This window comes from Hylobates moloch, unplaced genomic scaffold, assembly GCF_009828535.3.
Source record: "Hylobates moloch isolate HMO894 unplaced genomic scaffold, HMol_V3 SCAFFOLD_21, whole genome shotgun sequence".
In the NCBI taxonomy this organism is placed as follows: domain Eukaryota; kingdom Metazoa; phylum Chordata; class Mammalia; order Primates; family Hylobatidae; genus Hylobates; species Hylobates moloch.
In genome coordinates, this window is record NW_026652296.1 from 22,885,129 (window position 1) to 22,903,261 (window position 18,133).

Sequence of the window (18,133 nt, forward strand, 5' to 3'; positions counted from 1 at the left end):
CCCTACAGATGTTCCAAGACCCCCGATGGATGCCTGAAACTGCACACAGTACTGAAACCCATGTAAACTATGTTTTTCCCTATAGATACACACCTATGATAACTACACAACCATGACAAAGGTTAATTTATAAATTAGGCACAGTAAGACATTAACAACAATAACTAAATAAAACAGAACAATTATAACAATATACTATAAAAAAGTTATATGAATGTGGCCGCTCTCTCTCAAAATATCTTATTGTACTGTACTCATGTATTTCTGGACAGTTGACTGTGTGTAACTGAAAGCAAAACTGTGGATAAGAAAGGACTATTGTATTTCTTGTCATTTCCTTGCTTTTTTCCCTAAGAAAGCAATTTCCTTCCACTATATGTAGTTTGGAATTGAATTTTTTGTTTTGCTTTTTTAAAAAAATTTAACAACTGTTTCAAGCCCGTGTGCCTCTTGTTTATGGGTGTAAGTTCTGGAACTGGAGGGTCAGAGGCAAAGAACAACGAGGCTAGTCTTCGGTATTCTGACAAAGACAACCTGGACACACAGTGAAATGGACAACAACCTAAGCTTTCAGTGCAGAAAACGCTCTGCACCAAATACCAGGGATACTGACAGAGGCTCAGAAAGTAAGCATCATCTAATCCTCTGGGGCCCCAGACATGAGTAGTATCCAACTCACCCTTGATGATATGCCTGACAATTTTGATGGAGCTTCCTCGCATGTTTAGGATCTGGTGAACCCTCTGGCGAATCTAATAAGGGAAAAAATGGATAGAGAAAGAAAGACAACCATTTGTCCTGACACACCAGAATGTATCACCCTGAAATGATTTACTTCACCCCATCCCTGAAACAGAAGGCTGACATAGAGTAAAGGAATTCAAGGACAGTGTGACCCCCTTCTTTCCCTGAGAGTCCACCTAAGCAGCTGGCGAGGAAGGAGGCAGGGATGGATAAGCTCATCCAGGGGAAGACCCTCCTACCTGGGGGACATTGGCATTGCAGATCTCGGCCATGATGTAGCAGATGTGCTGGAGAACAAACAGCCCCACATCCAGGCGCCGGAGGTAGAACTCCTCCTCGGTGTCATTGTCGATGATCTCTCCTCGCCGGACCATGTCCTAGAAACAAATGAACGTTTAGGAATAAAAGCTGGACAGTGAATGGGAGGAAAGAATGGACTCCTAGTCTGGCCATAATATACACAACAATAGCAACTATAACAACAGCAAAAGAAAACCACCTCATCTTTTTGATTTGTCTACATCTCCCTTTACTCTAAAGTATCTTTCATATTCTTCATTCTTAATGGACTATAGAGGCCCCAGGAGGCGAGCTTAAAGCCTATTTTTTCCTATCTGACGAATCAGGGCCAAAATGATCTCATCCACATATTAAAAAAGCTAAAAAAAAAAAAAAAAGCTGAAGGGACACTTCCCTTCCAAATCTAAGCTATTTATCTGCTTCCACTCATTTTTCACTCTTTGGTTTGGGCCTCCGTAAATAATCTCTCTGTAAGATACAGTTGGCCCCTGACCTACCACGGATCGCCTTTATGATGAGGTAAGAGTGACAGGCATGCAGTAGAAACTGTACTTCTCCTGCAAGGCTGGTAGTGGCAATGAGCCTCAGGTCCCAGTCAGCCATGCATTTTCTTTTCTTTTTTTTTTTTTGAGATGGAGTTTTGCTCTTGTCCCCCAGGCTGGAGTGCAATGGCGCGATCTCGGCACACTGCAACCTCCGCCTCCCTGGTTCATGCAATTCTCCTGCCTCAGCCTCCTGAGTAGCTGGGATTACAGGCACGTGCCACCACGCCCAGCTAATTTTTGTATTTTTAGTAGAGACGAGATTTCCCCATGTTGGCCAGGCTGGTCTCAAACTCCTGACCTTGGCCTCCCAAAGCGCTAGGATTACAAGTGTGAGCCACCACGCCTGGCAGCCATGCATTTTCAACTCATGATATTTTCAATTTATGGTGGGTTTATCAGGATGCAATGTTATCGTAAGCCGAGAAGCATCTGTATACTTAAATCTCCCTTCCAAATCAAGTTAAACACAGGGGAGAAAGGTCTCCTTTCTCCACAACTCTGAAACCAACGGCACAGGCACCCAACTTGCGTAAATATGCCCTCTGGCTTAGGTGTTTTGTCAGAGGGCATGTTGCATTTCACACGTCCAACACTCCCCAGGCCAAAGCCCTGATTAAGTCACAGGAGTCTCCTTTGTAACCCTAGACCTCTCAGACTTGCTGTCCTCATATCCAGTCCTCCCTGGTAGATTCCTTTAAAAAAAAAAAAAACCCAGCTTTATTGAAATATAATTCACATACTATACAATTCGTCCATTGAAAGTGTACAATCTAACAGCTTTTATATATTGAGTTGTGCAATCAATTTTTAACATCTTTACCATCCCCCAACCCCAATCCTCTCACCCCTCATCCTGGGCACTGTGAACATTTCTGCCAAGACAGCTCAGGGCCCTACTGCTTTCCCTCCTTGGGATTCTGGGGTATGGTTCAAGCTCACATCATTTTTCAGCTACGTCCATAACAAAAGCTTTCCCGATTTTAAGGCTAACAACTGCTCCTTTCTAAAATTGCTGAGAGCACCTTGACAAACCACTCTGCAACATGACCTCCTCTCCTCCCCATCATCTTCACACTGACTTCAGTCCCCACCAGCTATCTCTGCCTGCAGCCTTTATTTCGTGAGAGTGGACTGTGAGCTCTGTGAAGGTAGGGCCCTAGCTCAGTACACATCTATGCAGCCAATGAGACAATGAGAGGAAAAAAGACATCTCTGTTTTTTTTGTTTTGTTTGTTTGAGACAGGGTCTTACTGTCATCCAGTCTGGAGTGCAGTGGCGTGATGACAGCTCATTGCAGCCTCGACTTCCTGGGCTCCAGTGATCCTCCCACCTTAGCCTCCCAAATAGCTAGAACTAGAGGTGCATGCCACCACACTCAGCTAATTAAAACTTTTTTGTGTGTGTAGAGACAGGGTCTCACTATGTTGCCTTGGCTGTTCTTTGAGCTCCTAGGTTCAAGTGATCCTCCTGCCTTGGCCTCCCAAAGTGATGGGATTACAGGTGTGAACGATTGCATCCAGTCAGACATCTGGTTTGGGCTATGAGATCTCAGGAGTGAGAACTCGGTGTGGGGACTTGTTCTGCGTGACTAGCGCATGGGCCTAAGAAGGCAGGTGCTCAATACATGCTTCTGATGGCAACAGTCCATTTCATAACTGTTGGTAGCTTTATGGCCACCGTTCCTTCTGACAACCTGGACTCCTGTCACTGATGGAAGCCCTTGGGATTCTGCTTTCCACTCTTCCACATTTGAAGAACTCAACACTGTGGTCATCAATCTCCACCAAGAATCCTTCAGAGACTATTTAGACAGATAATGCACTTCTTTATTTGCCCGGGGGGCCAGCCTGTAGCAACACAAGGCTACTTTTCATCTCGGCTCCTATGAGGCCTCTATCCTTGATGTGTAAATGAGTGAATGTACTTGGGAGGACTGGATATGAGGACAGCAAGTCTGAGAGGTCTAGGGTTAAAAAGGAGACTCCTGTGACTTATTAGAGCTTTGGCCTGGGGGGTGTTGGATGTGTGAAATGCAGCATGCGCCCCTGACAAAACCTGAACCCTCTTTGGCCTGCAGACTGCTAGGCCCTGCACTGCCTGGCAAATCACTAACACTAATTCCTAGCTTCATTTAGTAGCAAATTCATTGGTAATCTGGTAATAGCATTAATGTTCACGAGGTAGTCATGGAGCACTGGACTCATGTCCGACGAATTTAAAAATAGAACATTCTCTTTAGTTTCTCATTTGCTCATAATCATGACTTCCTGCTCCAGAACTCTGAAGTGTTCAGCAGTTACTACCAAAATTTAAAAGGGCAGAGAAGGGATTATTCATCCCACTGTATGAATTAGAAACCAAAGCACACAGAGGTTAAGTTGCTCATAATTACCAGTTGCTAGAAAACGGATTCCCCAGGGACAGGAATCTTGTCTGATTCATCTTTGATGTGGAAATGAGTAACTTGGTACAGTGTTGAGAACTCTGGCCCTACTAAGTGCCTAATGGCAAGAACACTACCCTAAGCACTGAATTAAGGCAGAAAAATAAGGAAAATGAAGGTAAGGGAAGCCCTGGTTTTAACCACTGAAGAGGTCGGTGGAAGTCACAAACTTCTAGGAAATGGCCAGAAAGTGAATATAGCGTGCCCACATGTTAAAAAAATTGTAAGTGATAGGTGCTGATCGGGGTTGGGTGAAATGTAAGGGCGTCCTGGAAGAAGAGACTTTTGGGTAAGGTTTCAGGGTGCATGATGGGCAGAAACCACGGAATGGAGCACCTTAGAGGTATGGTCTTTGCGTTGTGTGAGGGCCCTACAAGAAATGACTTGTGTTGGCCATACTCTCTGCTCACTCCCCCTCACCCCAGCCCAGCCCAGACAGGCCTGCGTTCCCTTCCTGCTCTCCTGGCCTTGCTCCTCATGTTGGTACCGCCCACTCCTCAGTCTCTATGATAATCATATATTGAAAGTCTACAACGTGATGTGCCCCACAAAATGTTCCCTAAGAACCCCAAGCAGATAGGATTTTTCAGTCCTTCAACCCCCTACACTCTGGATTTGTACCTCTGTTGTGGTACTTCCCACGGCCTGCCTTGAACTAGCCATTCGGATCTGTGCCTCTTCCTTGTGTGCATTCCTTGAAAGGAAGAGCTGTACTGTGCTCATCTTTGTACCCTAAGAAGCACCTTGTGCAGCATTTTTTCTGCTTAGTAGGCTCTTTTTTTTTTTTTGAGAAGGAGTTTTGCTTGTCACCCAGGCTGGAGTGCCAGGTTCAAGCGACTCTTCTGCCTCAGCCTCCCAAGTAGCTGGGATTACAGGTGCCTGCCACCACACCCAGCTAATTTTTGTATTTTTAGTAGAGATGTGGTTTCACCATGTTGGCCAGGCTGGTCTCCAATCTCTGACCTCAGGTGATCTAACCGCCTCGGCCTCCCAAAGTGCTGGGATTACAGGCGTGAGGCGCTGTGCCCAGCCCTTAGTAGGCTCTTGGAAAGCATTTGCCAAATAGTATTGAAAAAAAAGAAGGGAGAGGTTCAAAGCTATTTAATGAGCTGTGTGTGCTGAGACTTGCATGGCTGGGGCAGAAGTGAAAACATCAGGAAATAGGGAAGGACTGTGCCTTGGAGGGCGAGCTGATGGCAGGCATACAGGCCAGCCAGAGAAGTCAGATATGATGGGCTACAGAATGTCAGCCAGCACTGTGCAGGAAAATGTCATGAATCAGAATATGCAAACAGCCAAATGATGGACACATCGGCTTAGAGCATCGAGAGGCACGTAGAGTGCATAGCCTATGTGGCATGCACATAGGGCATCAGCCTATATGAGAAGGGGAAGGGAAGAGAAGAGGCCCCTGGAGGTCACAGACACAGGAACCTGGAGTGGAACTCATTCATTTACCCACTCAATAGAGATGTCTTGAACAGCTAACTGTGCCAGGTGCTGTGCTGGGACAGCAAAGATAAAACAGTCTACATAATCGAGGTGCTTATAATCTAATGAGGTTAATGAATATGAAATTATTTTTGAAAAATGTAATAATGACTATTATAAAGGACCTTTCAAACTGTACTGAGTGCTGTGGGAACCCAGAAGAAGGCTGGACTAAGTCTATTTGGGGGGTGGGGTCAGGAGTGCTTAAAGAAAATGTAACATCTGAGCTGGATTTTGAAGGAGTTTGACAGGTTGAAAGGGACATTCCAAGCAGAGGAGATAAGAGCATGCACAAAGGCACAGAAAAGTCAACTTGGAGAGGACAACAGTGGGATATCAGTATCACTAATGCAAACATTACAAAGGGGTAAGAGGAGGCTTTTTTTTTCTTTTTTGGCTTATTAGATCACAGCTTTCGGTAGATCATATTATTTTTGATTGATTATTACATACTAGGCATTGCATGAAGCAGTCTGGATAATAACTACTGCTATCATTACCCACCTACCAGAGAGCAGCAGCTAGTGTTACTGAGGACTTACTATGTGTCAGGATAGTGCCAAGGGCTTTCTGTCTATTAACTCCTTTACTTCTCAGAAATATTGAGAAGCAGGGGCCAGGCGCTGTGGCTCACACGTGTAATCCTAGCACTTTGGGAGGCTGAGGCGGGCGAATCATTTGAGGCCAGGAGTTTGACAGCAGCCTGGCCAACATGGTGAAACCTGTTTCTACTAAAAATACAAAAATTAACCAGGAGTGGTGGTGCACACCTGTAACCCCAGGTACTCAGGAGGCTGAGGCAGGAGAATCACTTGAACCTTGGAGGCAGAAGTTGCAGGGAGCCAAGATCGCGCCACTGCACTCAGCCTGAGGGACAGAGCAAAACTCCGTCTCAAATAATAATAATAATAATAATATTGAGAGGCAGGGATTCTTACCCCCATTTTAGATGAGGAAGCTGGCTCAGGCAGAACAAGCTCCTCAAGGCTAGTGGGTGGCAGAACTGGGACTCAAACCCTAGTCCATGTTCTTTTCATGCTACCATGTTTGTGTGGGTATAGATTTCAGAGCTGTCTGGAGAACAAAGGAAGACGTTAAATATTAGAGTGATAGGGAGGCTCAAGAAGGGAGCTTAGCAAAATTAAGTTTCTCTAATTAGGTCAGAAGTATCCCTGGTGACTTTTTCCGTTTTCGTACTTTTCTCCATCATCTGATCTTCTTTTAACCAGGCAGGTACACACTGCACCTTCTAGTTTCTCTATATTGTCATTTAGAAAGGACAAACTCAAGAGAGCAATGCCAAACTCCACTTTCTTCTCTTTCCTCAGAACTTCAAGACTCTGACAATGTTCAATTCGACATTCTACTTTTAGCCATATAGCCATATGATTTGAAAGTGAAATTTTCAAATGTAGATCTGAGATACGACTATAGCTCATCTCCAAGAAAGGCATCATCGTTGCTGCATTGAACATGCACAGAGATGAAACAGAGATTGGCTTCTGAAGACGAAGTTTCTGCCCTGACAGTTTTAGAAGTGCCATAGAAACCAGCATGCGGTGAAGTTGACTGTTGTCAGAATAGCACCTTATCTAGCCTGTTACAACTCTGCGGCATGGAATATTTACTGCTGAATGGATTCAGGGAAGCCAAACATAAATGTGTACTCAGTGTTTAAAAGGAAATAAAATAATCAGAATGATTACGGAAAACAAGAAAGTGAGAAAGTGAGAAAGTGTGGGCACAGTTCTCTATCTTCTCAAGTTTTGGTCTGTTTTAAAAAGAAGATGGCATCACCTTTATTCTCTGCCCATCTTACTCCATACAGACAGTGTCAACTTCTAAATGGATTAATACACTTCTGACTTGTTTTATGGGTCCCCAAGATGCCACACAAAAAGCTGATCTTGAGATAAAGACTCGAGATGATTCCTTGGCTATCTGTGCATGATGAGGTAGAGGTGGCCATCTGAAAGAACTTCGAAGGGTGCCTGAAACTCCAAAATGGCTGTTGTCAACTCCACTCATGATCGGATGGCTAGGATTCAGTCTCTGGAGAAGCAATGTAAAAGTTCTAGGAAAAAATTATCATCACAAGCTTCTCCCTGCCTTATACCTTCCCTCATCAAAGGTCCTGGAGGAAGTGAAGGAGTCTGATCTATAATACTCTGACCATTATGCACTAAAGATAAACAAGTGGACTTGTTTCTCTAGTGGTAGGGAAAAACTGAATTATGCCCCACTGACAATGAGACATGTTTTAAAAATGGCTAGACAAAGGACAGAGGGAAGTTAGCTGGCCCGTGTGGGGGATCATACCTACAGCCCAACCTCCTTAGCACATGGAGACTGAACTAACAGGTTACAAATATCCCATTCTAAAGAAGGCACTCAGCTTCCCCTTGCCTCCTTTCCCCCTCAAGAGACCTTGTGTGAGTGCAGGAAGCATTCAAATTAGATACCGGAACTCCTCTGAACTATGATATATATTATAAATTCTACAAATAAGTTCCTCTGCCAAGGTGGAACAGAGTACTAAGAAGATGGGATCAGATCCCAGCTCAAATACTAATTTACTAGTGTCCTTAGGCGAGTCATTTAACTTTTCTTGGCCTCAGCTTCTTACTTGGAAACAGGAAGCCTGCACTAGATCAGGGAAGGCAAACAGGGTTCATCCCAAGTGCCAACTCAACCCACTGCAGTGAGTACAGAGTATGATACAAAAAACCGTCGTGAAGCCGAGGCGAAGCTCAGTGGGAAACAGCCCTGAAATCATTAGCAATGCCCACCCTGACTGCAGGAGGGGAGAGTGGCAGCGTGCCTCACCCCTGTTTCCCTGATCCGGTGCTCTTGAAGGTCCTTTTGGCTTTGATCATCTGTGGCATGTCTAGCCAGCTGTAACGGATTTCTACCTGCATATGGGTATGTGGATGGATTTAGGATGTTGGCTGATGGCGTTCCCAGAGAGAGGGGCCGCTACGAGAAATGCCTCAAGCTGGAGAAACACATCACCACCGCAACAGGACATGATGGCCAACACTGATGATTAGCTCATCCTTTCATCAATAAATTCATCTTCCCTGTGACAAAGACACAACCCCTGGATCTGCTGTGACATTCGGCCATTTTAAGACAACAGGGGCATGCAAATCACGCACCCTTCAAATGGGAATATGATGAAGAGAGATTAAAGGGACGTTCCAAGAATCCAGTAACTTCCTTAAGTGTCGTAAATATTTCTCACTTTACAAAACTTCAGAGTGAAAATCTATATGTACGTTGGACGGTATCTGAACAAGACAGGAGAGTTAAGATTTAAAGAGAGTCTTCCACAAATCAATTCACTCAACTCTCACCTTTGAAGAGCCTGAAGGTGACTGCCTTCTTTGTGAAGCAATGACAACTCAGCATTCATGCTGCATTTTTTACTGTGCAAAGCAGGGCACCTGCATTAATCTTACCTGCTGTACATGCCCTGTGTTGAGTATGTACAACAAATACCATTTTCAGATTTCACAGATGGAAAAATTGAGACAGATGCCAAATGACTACCATCGGGTTTCAGTTGGAGACTTGAGTGGAATGTGATTCCATAGTCCTAGGCCTTCTCCATTAGTTCTTTCATGCTGGCAAGAGATGACAGCAAAAACCAAATCCTAACAATAGTGAAATTTCTCGAGTCCTTACTGAGTGCCAGGCACCGTGCTAAGCACTTTCACGGATTTCTCATTTTTCCTCGCAAGAATTCCAAGAGGTAAAAACTATTACTATTTCTACTTTTCAAATGGGAAACTGAGGCTTAAAGAGATGAATCTCTCCTAAGGCCAAAAAGCTCACGGGGAACAGGAAACAACAGAAACAGGACAGAAACCCATGCAAATTTGGCTCCAAGGCTGTGTTCACTTTCATAGTTCAAAAAAGGAAAAAGTCTGTGTTTTATGGACTTTTCATAGTATTAGCATATAAACAAATAGATGGGATATTTTTCTTTATGCCATATCTGGAGACTGACGCAAACCAGTAGCATTAAAATGTAAGGTCACCTAGCTTCTTGGCCTATAGTTTCCCTATAAATTCAAGAAACTTTTAAAACGGAAACAAAAATCTATAGCTACACCGCAAATTCCACATGCAATCTGAGAGAGCTTAAAAAAAAAAAAAAAAAAAAAGAGAGATACTCTGATAGGTTTTGTTGTGTTCATTCCATAAGAGAGGGCTAGAATAAAAACTTAGATGGTAATTCAGTGAATGGCGCATTAAGTAGAACAGATTGCAATTCACAGCAGCATAAGCCTGTTTGGGGGCTGCTAAAATAAACAGATTCATCTCCAAAGATACACAAGGAGGTGGTATGTGTAGCGCCAAGGTGCCATTTCTGCAGGGTTGTGTGTGTGTATTTCCCCCTCTTCCAGCCACATACTCACTTTAAATGTTAATCTGTCCTCGGGAGCACTACCAAATCACCATCTTTCCACACGCCTCCACCTCTTTCAGCAGTCAAGTCGCAAGCCCTCCAAATAAGCATGCGGATGTCATTTCTAATCTGCCCCTGACAGGCAGTGAGCTGCCCCTTGCTGATAAAAGGAGACAGTCATAAAAGAGGCTGCTATGAAGCCAACATGAACCTCTCTTGCCTTAATAACATGGGACATGACTCAGAGCTGAAACCTGAAGCCTCCACTCGGTCTCTAGTCATGGGTGGGAACTGCCTCACCATTCGGAAAATGCTAGTTGCTTTCTTCCAAAGCAAGGGGAGAAACCTGAACCACGGGAGAGGGAAGTAACCAGAGATGGGAGAAGCATCAACACCAGCAAAACAAATCTTCCTCCAAAAGCTTCTAAAATAGGGCAGACTATTAGAGAAGAATCCTAGAAACTGCAAGTCTTTTAGCTGGGGAAACTGAGGCTGGAGAATCAGTAAAAGAAAATTCTTTCAAAAATGCACAGCTAACTGATGGCAGTTTTGGTAAGAATCCAAGGCTCTCAGGCCACAGCTTTGCCCACAAACAAGTGACTGGCTACATGTTAGTTTTGTCTCAGCACATAAGCATGTGGCAGGCTTTTACAAACAATCTCCTTAATCTTCAAAATGACCCTATAATAAAGCTATCATGAAAATGGACACACACACACACACACACACACACACAGGGCAAGGCAGTTCCCAAGTGAACAGAGATCACCTGTGGCAGAGCTGGGATTTAACCTTGGGCTTGCATGACGCCATACTCATGTTCCTTCCATATTACCATGATGCCACCATCACAAGTGTGATGCAAACTCTAAATTTACATAAATTCAGTCAATTTCTAAATTTACATCCCCCCCCTAAAAAAAAACCCAGACTGCTCATTTGAATTTTGACAACTTATACTCTGGTCTTGAGAGAATCAGTACTTCTGTGATAACAATGCAATAATACAAAGCTGAAAATGACAACCCTACTGGAGAAAAGGAGAAAGTAAATAAGATTGGTCCCTATTTGTGAAGACTTAGAGTTAGTTTAGAGGCAGAGACAGATAAGCATGCAGGCCCAAAACACTTGTAATAATAGCTACCACTTAGGGCATACTTCCCTGTGCCAGGAAATATTCCAAGTGATTTACACACACTACATTTATTTAATCCTCCCCACAATCCTACATGATAGGTACTATTATTCTCATCCTTTCACTGATGAAGAAACTGAAGCAGAGAGTTTAAGTAACTTGCTTGTAGGAGTCAGCTGGTAGGAGTCAGAGCCAGGATTTATGTCGACACAGTCTGGCTCCAGAGTCCCTGATCTTCAGCCTGAGGCTGCAGTGCAAGGGTGCACTTGGGGCACACAGGAGGGGCTCCAGGTGCTCTCAGGGAAGACTTTCTGCAGAAACGGTCAGGGAAACGCTAAGCAGAATGCTTAGTATATGACAGACACTCAATACATGTTTATTGACTAATTTGTTTGCCAAAATTCTGAAGGATACAGAGTAATACATTAGCCAGCTTCATGAAAGGGATGTGGAAAAGATGGCACAGAGAGGTATTCTGGGCAGAGTTCAGAGCAATGGACCAATATCTAGAAGGTTTGAGCAAGCACAAGGTCAGGAAGCACAAGTGGTACAGAATGGCTTTCGCACATCACAAGGGTGAGGGATGTAGCTAGAGCAGCCAGCAGGGGCCAAACTGGGCGAGACACCATGAGGCCAGCGCAGGAGGTTAGACTGCATCCCGAGGGCGATGCAAGGCCACTGTTTACTGTGTTTGGGTGGAGAAGTGCATATGTGAATTTTCATTTTAGAAAAATCTCTGGTTGCTGTGTAGAAAATGAACTGGAGGGCCCAAACCTACAGATAGGCAGACTAGTTAGTTAGGCGGGTGCTGCACTAATGGAAGAAAACAAATGATCGTAGCCTGAATGTTAAGTATTGGTAGTACAGACAGAGAAAAGCGGATAGGCTGCGGAGATATCAGAGGTAAAGTTGACCAGACTATGAGAGGTGGGAGGTGGAGGGAGAGGAGCAAACAGATGATGCCTAGGTTTTTGATCTGGTCAAACCGGTAAACTGCCCTAATATGGGAGTAGGGGAAGAGATTACACAGGGCTAGGGCCACAAGCCTGGTTTTGGACTCGCTAAGTCAGAAGAGCCTATGGGTGATGTCCAGGTGGCAGCTGGCTACATGAGTCTGCAGAGATTCGGGAGGCCCTGGCACTTAGCCCCAATCTCATCAGACCTTGCAACAAGCCTATGAGCTTGATAGAGGGAGAGAGAGCCTATGAGCACCACTGAATGAGGACAGAGAGGATCAGGAAGGCAAAACAGTGCCCAAGGTCATACTGCAAGGTAAGTGGCAGAGGTGTGGGACCAGAATTCAGGTCCTCTGACTTCTCTTCCAAGAGTAAAAAGGATGATTGTGATTGGCAAGGGGGCAGGCAGGGAGGCAGTAGAGGGTGAATGAGCAAATGGTCAAAACTGGGTATTAGTAATCCTCTGCCCCCAGCCCCCTTGTCACTAGCTTTTACTGGCTGTAAGCTGTGTTTTGGCAAATCTATGGACTGAGAAAGTTTGGGAACCACAGGTTTAAAGAAGAGCCTAGGCTAGGTGCAGTGACTCAGGTCTGAAACTCCAGCACTTTGGGAGGCTGAGGCATGAGGTTTGCTTGAGCACAGGAGTTTGAGAACACCCTGGGCAACATAGCAAGACCTCGTCTCTACAAAAAAATGCAAACATTAGCTGGGCGTGGTGGCACGCACCTGAGGTCTCAGCTCCTCGGGAGGCTGGGGCGGGAGGATTACTTGAGCCCAGGAGTTTGAGGCTGCAGTGAGCTGTGATCACACCATGCCACTGCACTCCAGCCTGGGTGACAGAATGAGATCCTGTCTCAAAAAAAAAAAAAAAAAAAAAGCTGGCAATGGGAAGGGAGCTGGGAGGAACTCTCAGCAGGATTCTTTTTCAAAGCTTGCCCCAGAATCTTCCAGCAAGTTAGCAGAAGAATCGATGGCAGCCTCACACTTTCACTGTCTACCATCTCACCCAGTGTGTTAGGCGCACGTACCCCACACATTCACTCCTGCACTTCACCCCCTTCCATATAAATCTTTAAATGAGCTTCAAATGCAAAGGACAAAGTCTGTTTAAGACATCAAGTCCTGTGGATACTGTTTCATTACAAGGAGTCCATCTTTTTCTTTTCAGGTAAAGCCTGGAATGATTTAACTGTGACAAAATTAGCATGCAATTTGTAAGTCATTATGGTGCAAAGTATGTGGTAAGAACACTTTATTGAACAAACCTGCTGAGTATAATTTTCCCAGGAACTAAAAAAGAGAAAACCTCTCTCCAAGGCTCTCCTCCCTCTTTTAGAAAAATTCCCGCTAGTACCTATATAATTATGTCTTCTTTCTGACAGTCAAAAGCCAGGCATGCTCTGTACACTTAGCCAGTGGAAATGGGAAGGAATCAACAAGAAGTCAGGATGCCTTCCTAACAACAGGCATCTTAGTATTTTCTGGGCTTCAAGTCGTTCGGAGAGTCAGGTGAAATCTGCTGAGACAAGAACCCTGGATATTTACAGATCACAAGTTCTGCTGCTCACTAGATAGGTCTCAAGAATTACATGCCCTTGAAAAGTTCAGGTCAAATCTTGTTCACCAGAAACCCCTAGGGTATGTCCAGAGACATTATGGCCCCGGAATCTCAGACTTTGAATACAACATAAAAGCAGAAGGCCACTGCCGAAGACATGGAAGTCTTTGCTAGTTACAGATTATTGTAAAACGTGATTTGAACTGAATATGTATAGGATTAACTATCAGGCCTGTTGATTCTTCGAAGTAGAAGTATTTTTCCTTATGAAATATTGCTATAGTTATGCCACAGAATCCACAGAACTGTACTTAAATATTTTTGGTGACAGGTCTAATCACAGAGAAAACAAAAATCAGGGTTAAAAATTAGTGTTAAGGAATAATGTGGAAAGCGCAGGGTGACTCGCCCTATCTTCCTTAATACTCACAGACAGATATTAATTTCACCTAATGAGCAGTGGTCTTTCATTTACTGAATGTCAGGCATGATGTCCTGAGAAAACGATGAACAAGAGAGATTACAGTCCCAGAGACAGAGAGTAAACAAATAAATGAAATAATTACAGGTTCTGAAGCAGCTGGGGAGAGAGGGCTCTCTTAAAAATGGTAATCGCTGAAAGCCTCTCTGAGGAGGCGACATTTTACTGAGACCTGATAGCAGAGAGGAGGCTCAGGGCAGAAGGGAGTGGCAAATGTAAAGAAGGAAAGAAAGGCTGTGTGGCAGGAGGGGCCTAGTGGCAGGAGAAGGGGTTGGAGAAGCAGGGAAGAGTCAAGTCATGCAAAACCTTGCAGTAGCAGGGACTCGGGACAGTGGGTGTGTACACGTGTGCGGGGGTGGGGTAGGGGGACACAAACAGTCCTTGTAGGGAAAAGAAAGCTAAAGGTTCTCTGACCACTTTCTGTATGCCAGGCCCTGTGCAAGCAGCTTTCGTGCATAATACATTCACCGACACCATATCCCCACATACATAACTTCTCAAAGTACACAAACTGGGACATACACCTTAAACACAAAACAAGCACCATCCAGGAAGAAAATAAGGATAAGGCAGTTCAACTGTTTGCCCACAGTCGGAGAACCAGGAAGAAGCCTGGCTATAAAGCCCATGCTCTTCCTCTCACATCCTCCACTCGTGGAAGGTACCCCCTCCTCTCCCCCTTCACTTGGCTTCCCACTGCTGCTCCTCTGCTGTTTCACTCCAGGCTGACAATGCCTTAGACATCCCTACCTTTTTAGGTTCAGCACGAATGCTCAGCCACAAAACTAGCCCCCCTAGAGTTTAGGGTGACTCTAGCCTTAGATGACCTCTCCCCATTCCCTGGATCCTCCAGCCTTCGTCTGCGGCACCATCCCTAGGCCCATTCTTTTCTCAGCACTTTCGCTTCTCACCCCCAGCCGGTGCCTGGCCTTGCACATTCCCAGAGTGGGCACCTCATCAACATTTGCCAAATGACTAGATTCTCTCTAGTGACCTGGTCAACTGCAAACCATGGGCACTTGCACTGTGCCCAGAGAAGTCTAAAGTTCACAGGGAAGGTGATGGCTGAGACAATAAAAATACCAATACTTGAGCCTGTTATCTTAGGTTTTTTGGTTGCAGACTTAGTGAGGTATGTGAGAGATTATTCACTACTGATCTGATAGTCAATGTCTTCAAAATGCCTGAAAAATAAGCATCCAATTCAAGTCGACAAATATTTGCTGAGCTCCCAACTGGTATAGGACATTCAAATTTAATGGGGGCGAGGAGACAAACTGTCTGCAACTTCAGAGAGAAGACGGCATGAGGCAGAGGTGAAAAGGAGGTCGTGTTGTTCTAAGTCACTTTACACCTGTGAGGCGGCTTCATCTGCTAGGATGGCGCCTGAGTGCTGGCAGCAAACACCGCTCACAAACGCATCCCTCACCCCTACCCGCCCTGGCTCTCTGCGTAACACTGAGGCTGCTGAGCACTAATGGCCTTGGAATGTTTGCCAGTGCCCAGCAAAACGGCCTTGGCATCAAGGAGACAGATGTTTGTCAGGGAACAGCACGGCCTTGGTGCCTGTGGCACACAGCAGCTCTGTGAATGCCGGGAGAGTGGCTGCAGCGATTACTCTTCCGTCAGTGCTAATCAATTTCACACCCTCTTCAATGCTGATAACAGATAATCTTTTGGGAAGCAGGCCAAGTTTCCTAACAGCTATGTGCAAACTGCTCCCTGACACCTAGCCGCTTACTCAGTCTCCCTCAAAAAAAGTCTAAGCTGCACCTCAAATAAAGCATCTGATGGTGCCAACGCTCTCTTCTGCTAGGCAACTCCTTCTGGCAAGGAGGATGCTCTCAGGAAAAGGACTGCTTACTAAAAAGGCTACTAAAAAGGCTTACTAAAAGGCTTACTAAAAAATTACACAAGAATTCCAAAGGAAGCTAGGAAATTCTAGCAGCAGCAGCAGCGGCAGCTTCTACTTACTGAGCAAAGTACTTTCTATACTTTATGCTTAGTCTTCTTAATAACCTTTAATGGGAGGTGTTTTGTTTTTATTTTTTGAGACAGGGTCTCGCTCTGCCACCCAGGCTGGAGTGCAGTGGCACAATCTCGGCTTGTTGCAACCCTTACCTCTCAGGCTCAAGTGACTCTTGTGCCTTAGCCCCCCGAGTAGCTGGGATTACAGGCGTGCGCCATCATGCCCAGCTAATTTTTGTATTTTTAGTAGAAATGGGGGTTTTGCTTTGTCGGCCAGACTGGTCTCAAATTTCTGACCTCAAGTGATCTGCCGGCCTTGGCCTCCCAAAGTTTTTGGCCTACCCTAAAACGGTAGGGATGTCTGGCCTCCCGAAGTTCAGGCATGAGCCACTGTGTCTGGCCCAAAAGGGAGGTGTTTTTATTCTAATTTTACGGATGAGAAAACAAAACTTAGGAAGGTCACCTCGATTATCCAAGATCTCAGAGCTAGAAGTGGCAAGATTACCTTTTCTACTAGACTGCTGCACCTCTATCTAGAAGACCAGTCAGTCACTGACCAACCCATCACTGCGCTTTTAATTCATTCCATCGTCCAAAAATGGCAGAGTTACCAAAGAATGTTTAACTTAACCTGAGGGAATGAGGGAAAACATGAAGCTTGAGGGGTTGGATCACTTTGGCTAGTATCACTTTATAGCCCAGAAACTGAGGCTACATGAGGCATAGTGACAGGCCATAGCTGGCAGTGATTTAAAGGTGGTGCTTGCTCTTAAATCCTAGGTCCCCTGACTCCCAGGTCTTCCTTTTGCGACCCCTCAAAACCTCCCTAGCAGATAACATCGGGGATTCCAGCAGGGCTGGAGTTCTAACTGTCTCATGGCTGCTTCCTTACAAAAGTCCAGGGAATTTCAAGTTGTTTCTAATTATCATTCAGATAAAGAGAAGGAGTACATCATTCCTGCAATTTAGCAACCACTGAGTGTCCTTCATGTCCAAGTTACTGTATAGGGAAGAAAAGATGGAAACGGAAAGTTTAATTAAAGAACAAAGGGGTTGGGGTGAATTGGAATGAAAGTATTGTGGTGGAACATGCTAGTATCTAAAGTGCAGCCTCAGAATTTAGAGTCTCTGCCTTTTATCTTGCAGTAGTATCACTGTATAAAAGAAGAAAGCCCCAGTTAATCAATTCAATCAATCCACAAACTTCTGAGGACTTACTCAGTTTAGGGATCATAGAGAAATCACAAGAATGAAAAGCACAGCTACCTATCTGCTGGTGTTCATGAATGAAGGTACATTTTATGGAAGGGGAGAGGTGGATAAGAAGTGGCAAAGAGAAACAGGACACAGATAACAAGGTCACTGTCTCCCCACATCCCCCCAGCTCTAGTCTCTCACTCTGGCCTGAGGCATGCCCTGAGGGAAAATGCTGGTGTAATTCCCAATGCACATGGTAGCCTTAACTGGATGGTCCCAACACAGGGGAGGGGAGGACTATACTAAAATTAGTCTTTCCACCAGTGAAGCTCAAAAGCCTCAAGTGTATCTTTAAGACAAGACTGAAAAGAAGGATGGAGTGACACGGCAAAACAACATCACAAGGAAAATGAGGTCTCCTGTAGACTTGGAAAAAAGTAAGCCAGGCGTCATTTGATAATGTGACTGAAGACTTGAGAAGTGTCTTGTAGGGGAGCGAATACAAATCGGACATTAAACAGTGACAGGAAAACTTACCCTGATTAAGGAATACAGATGGAAAGCTACAGTGGCCAGAGATGGCGGAGAACAAAATGAAGGAGGTGAAAAACACAGAGGGTGGTATAACACCATAGTAAGCACAGCCCCTCAAGAAAAAACGTCCAGCAGGTGTCACTTCTCTCAGCAACCATCAACATGAGAAAACAAGGGTCAGCCCTTCAGAACCTGCGGTTTGGCTTGGCTGCAATGCGTCTGAGCTTCCGTTCTCTAGGCCTCCAGTTTTCCATCTGTAAATGAGGTAACTGGATTCCAGGACCATTCAGTTTCCTTCCAGCTCCTCTACACTGTGATCACCCTTCCTCAGCATGCCTCCTTCAGGATTTCAGAAGCCAGCAAGTGT

General features: G+C 44.9%; 1 protein-coding gene across 4 annotated transcripts in view; it reads right to left on the bottom strand.

Annotated features, from left to right (window-relative positions):
* Positions 1-18,133, bottom strand: part of CTNNBL1 (catenin beta like 1) — a 179,035-nt gene that overhangs the window by 11,097 nt on the left and 149,805 nt on the right. For all 4 annotated transcript variants that reach the window (XM_058433222.1, XM_058433220.1, XM_058433221.1 and 1 more), the window contains 2 exons: positions 984-1,121; positions 680-752 (listed from right to left, as the gene is read on the bottom strand). In XM_058433222.1, coding sequence (XP_058289205.1) covers positions 680-752; positions 984-1,121 — 211 coding nt within the window. The remainder of the gene's footprint in view (positions 1-679; positions 753-983; positions 1,122-18,133) is intronic.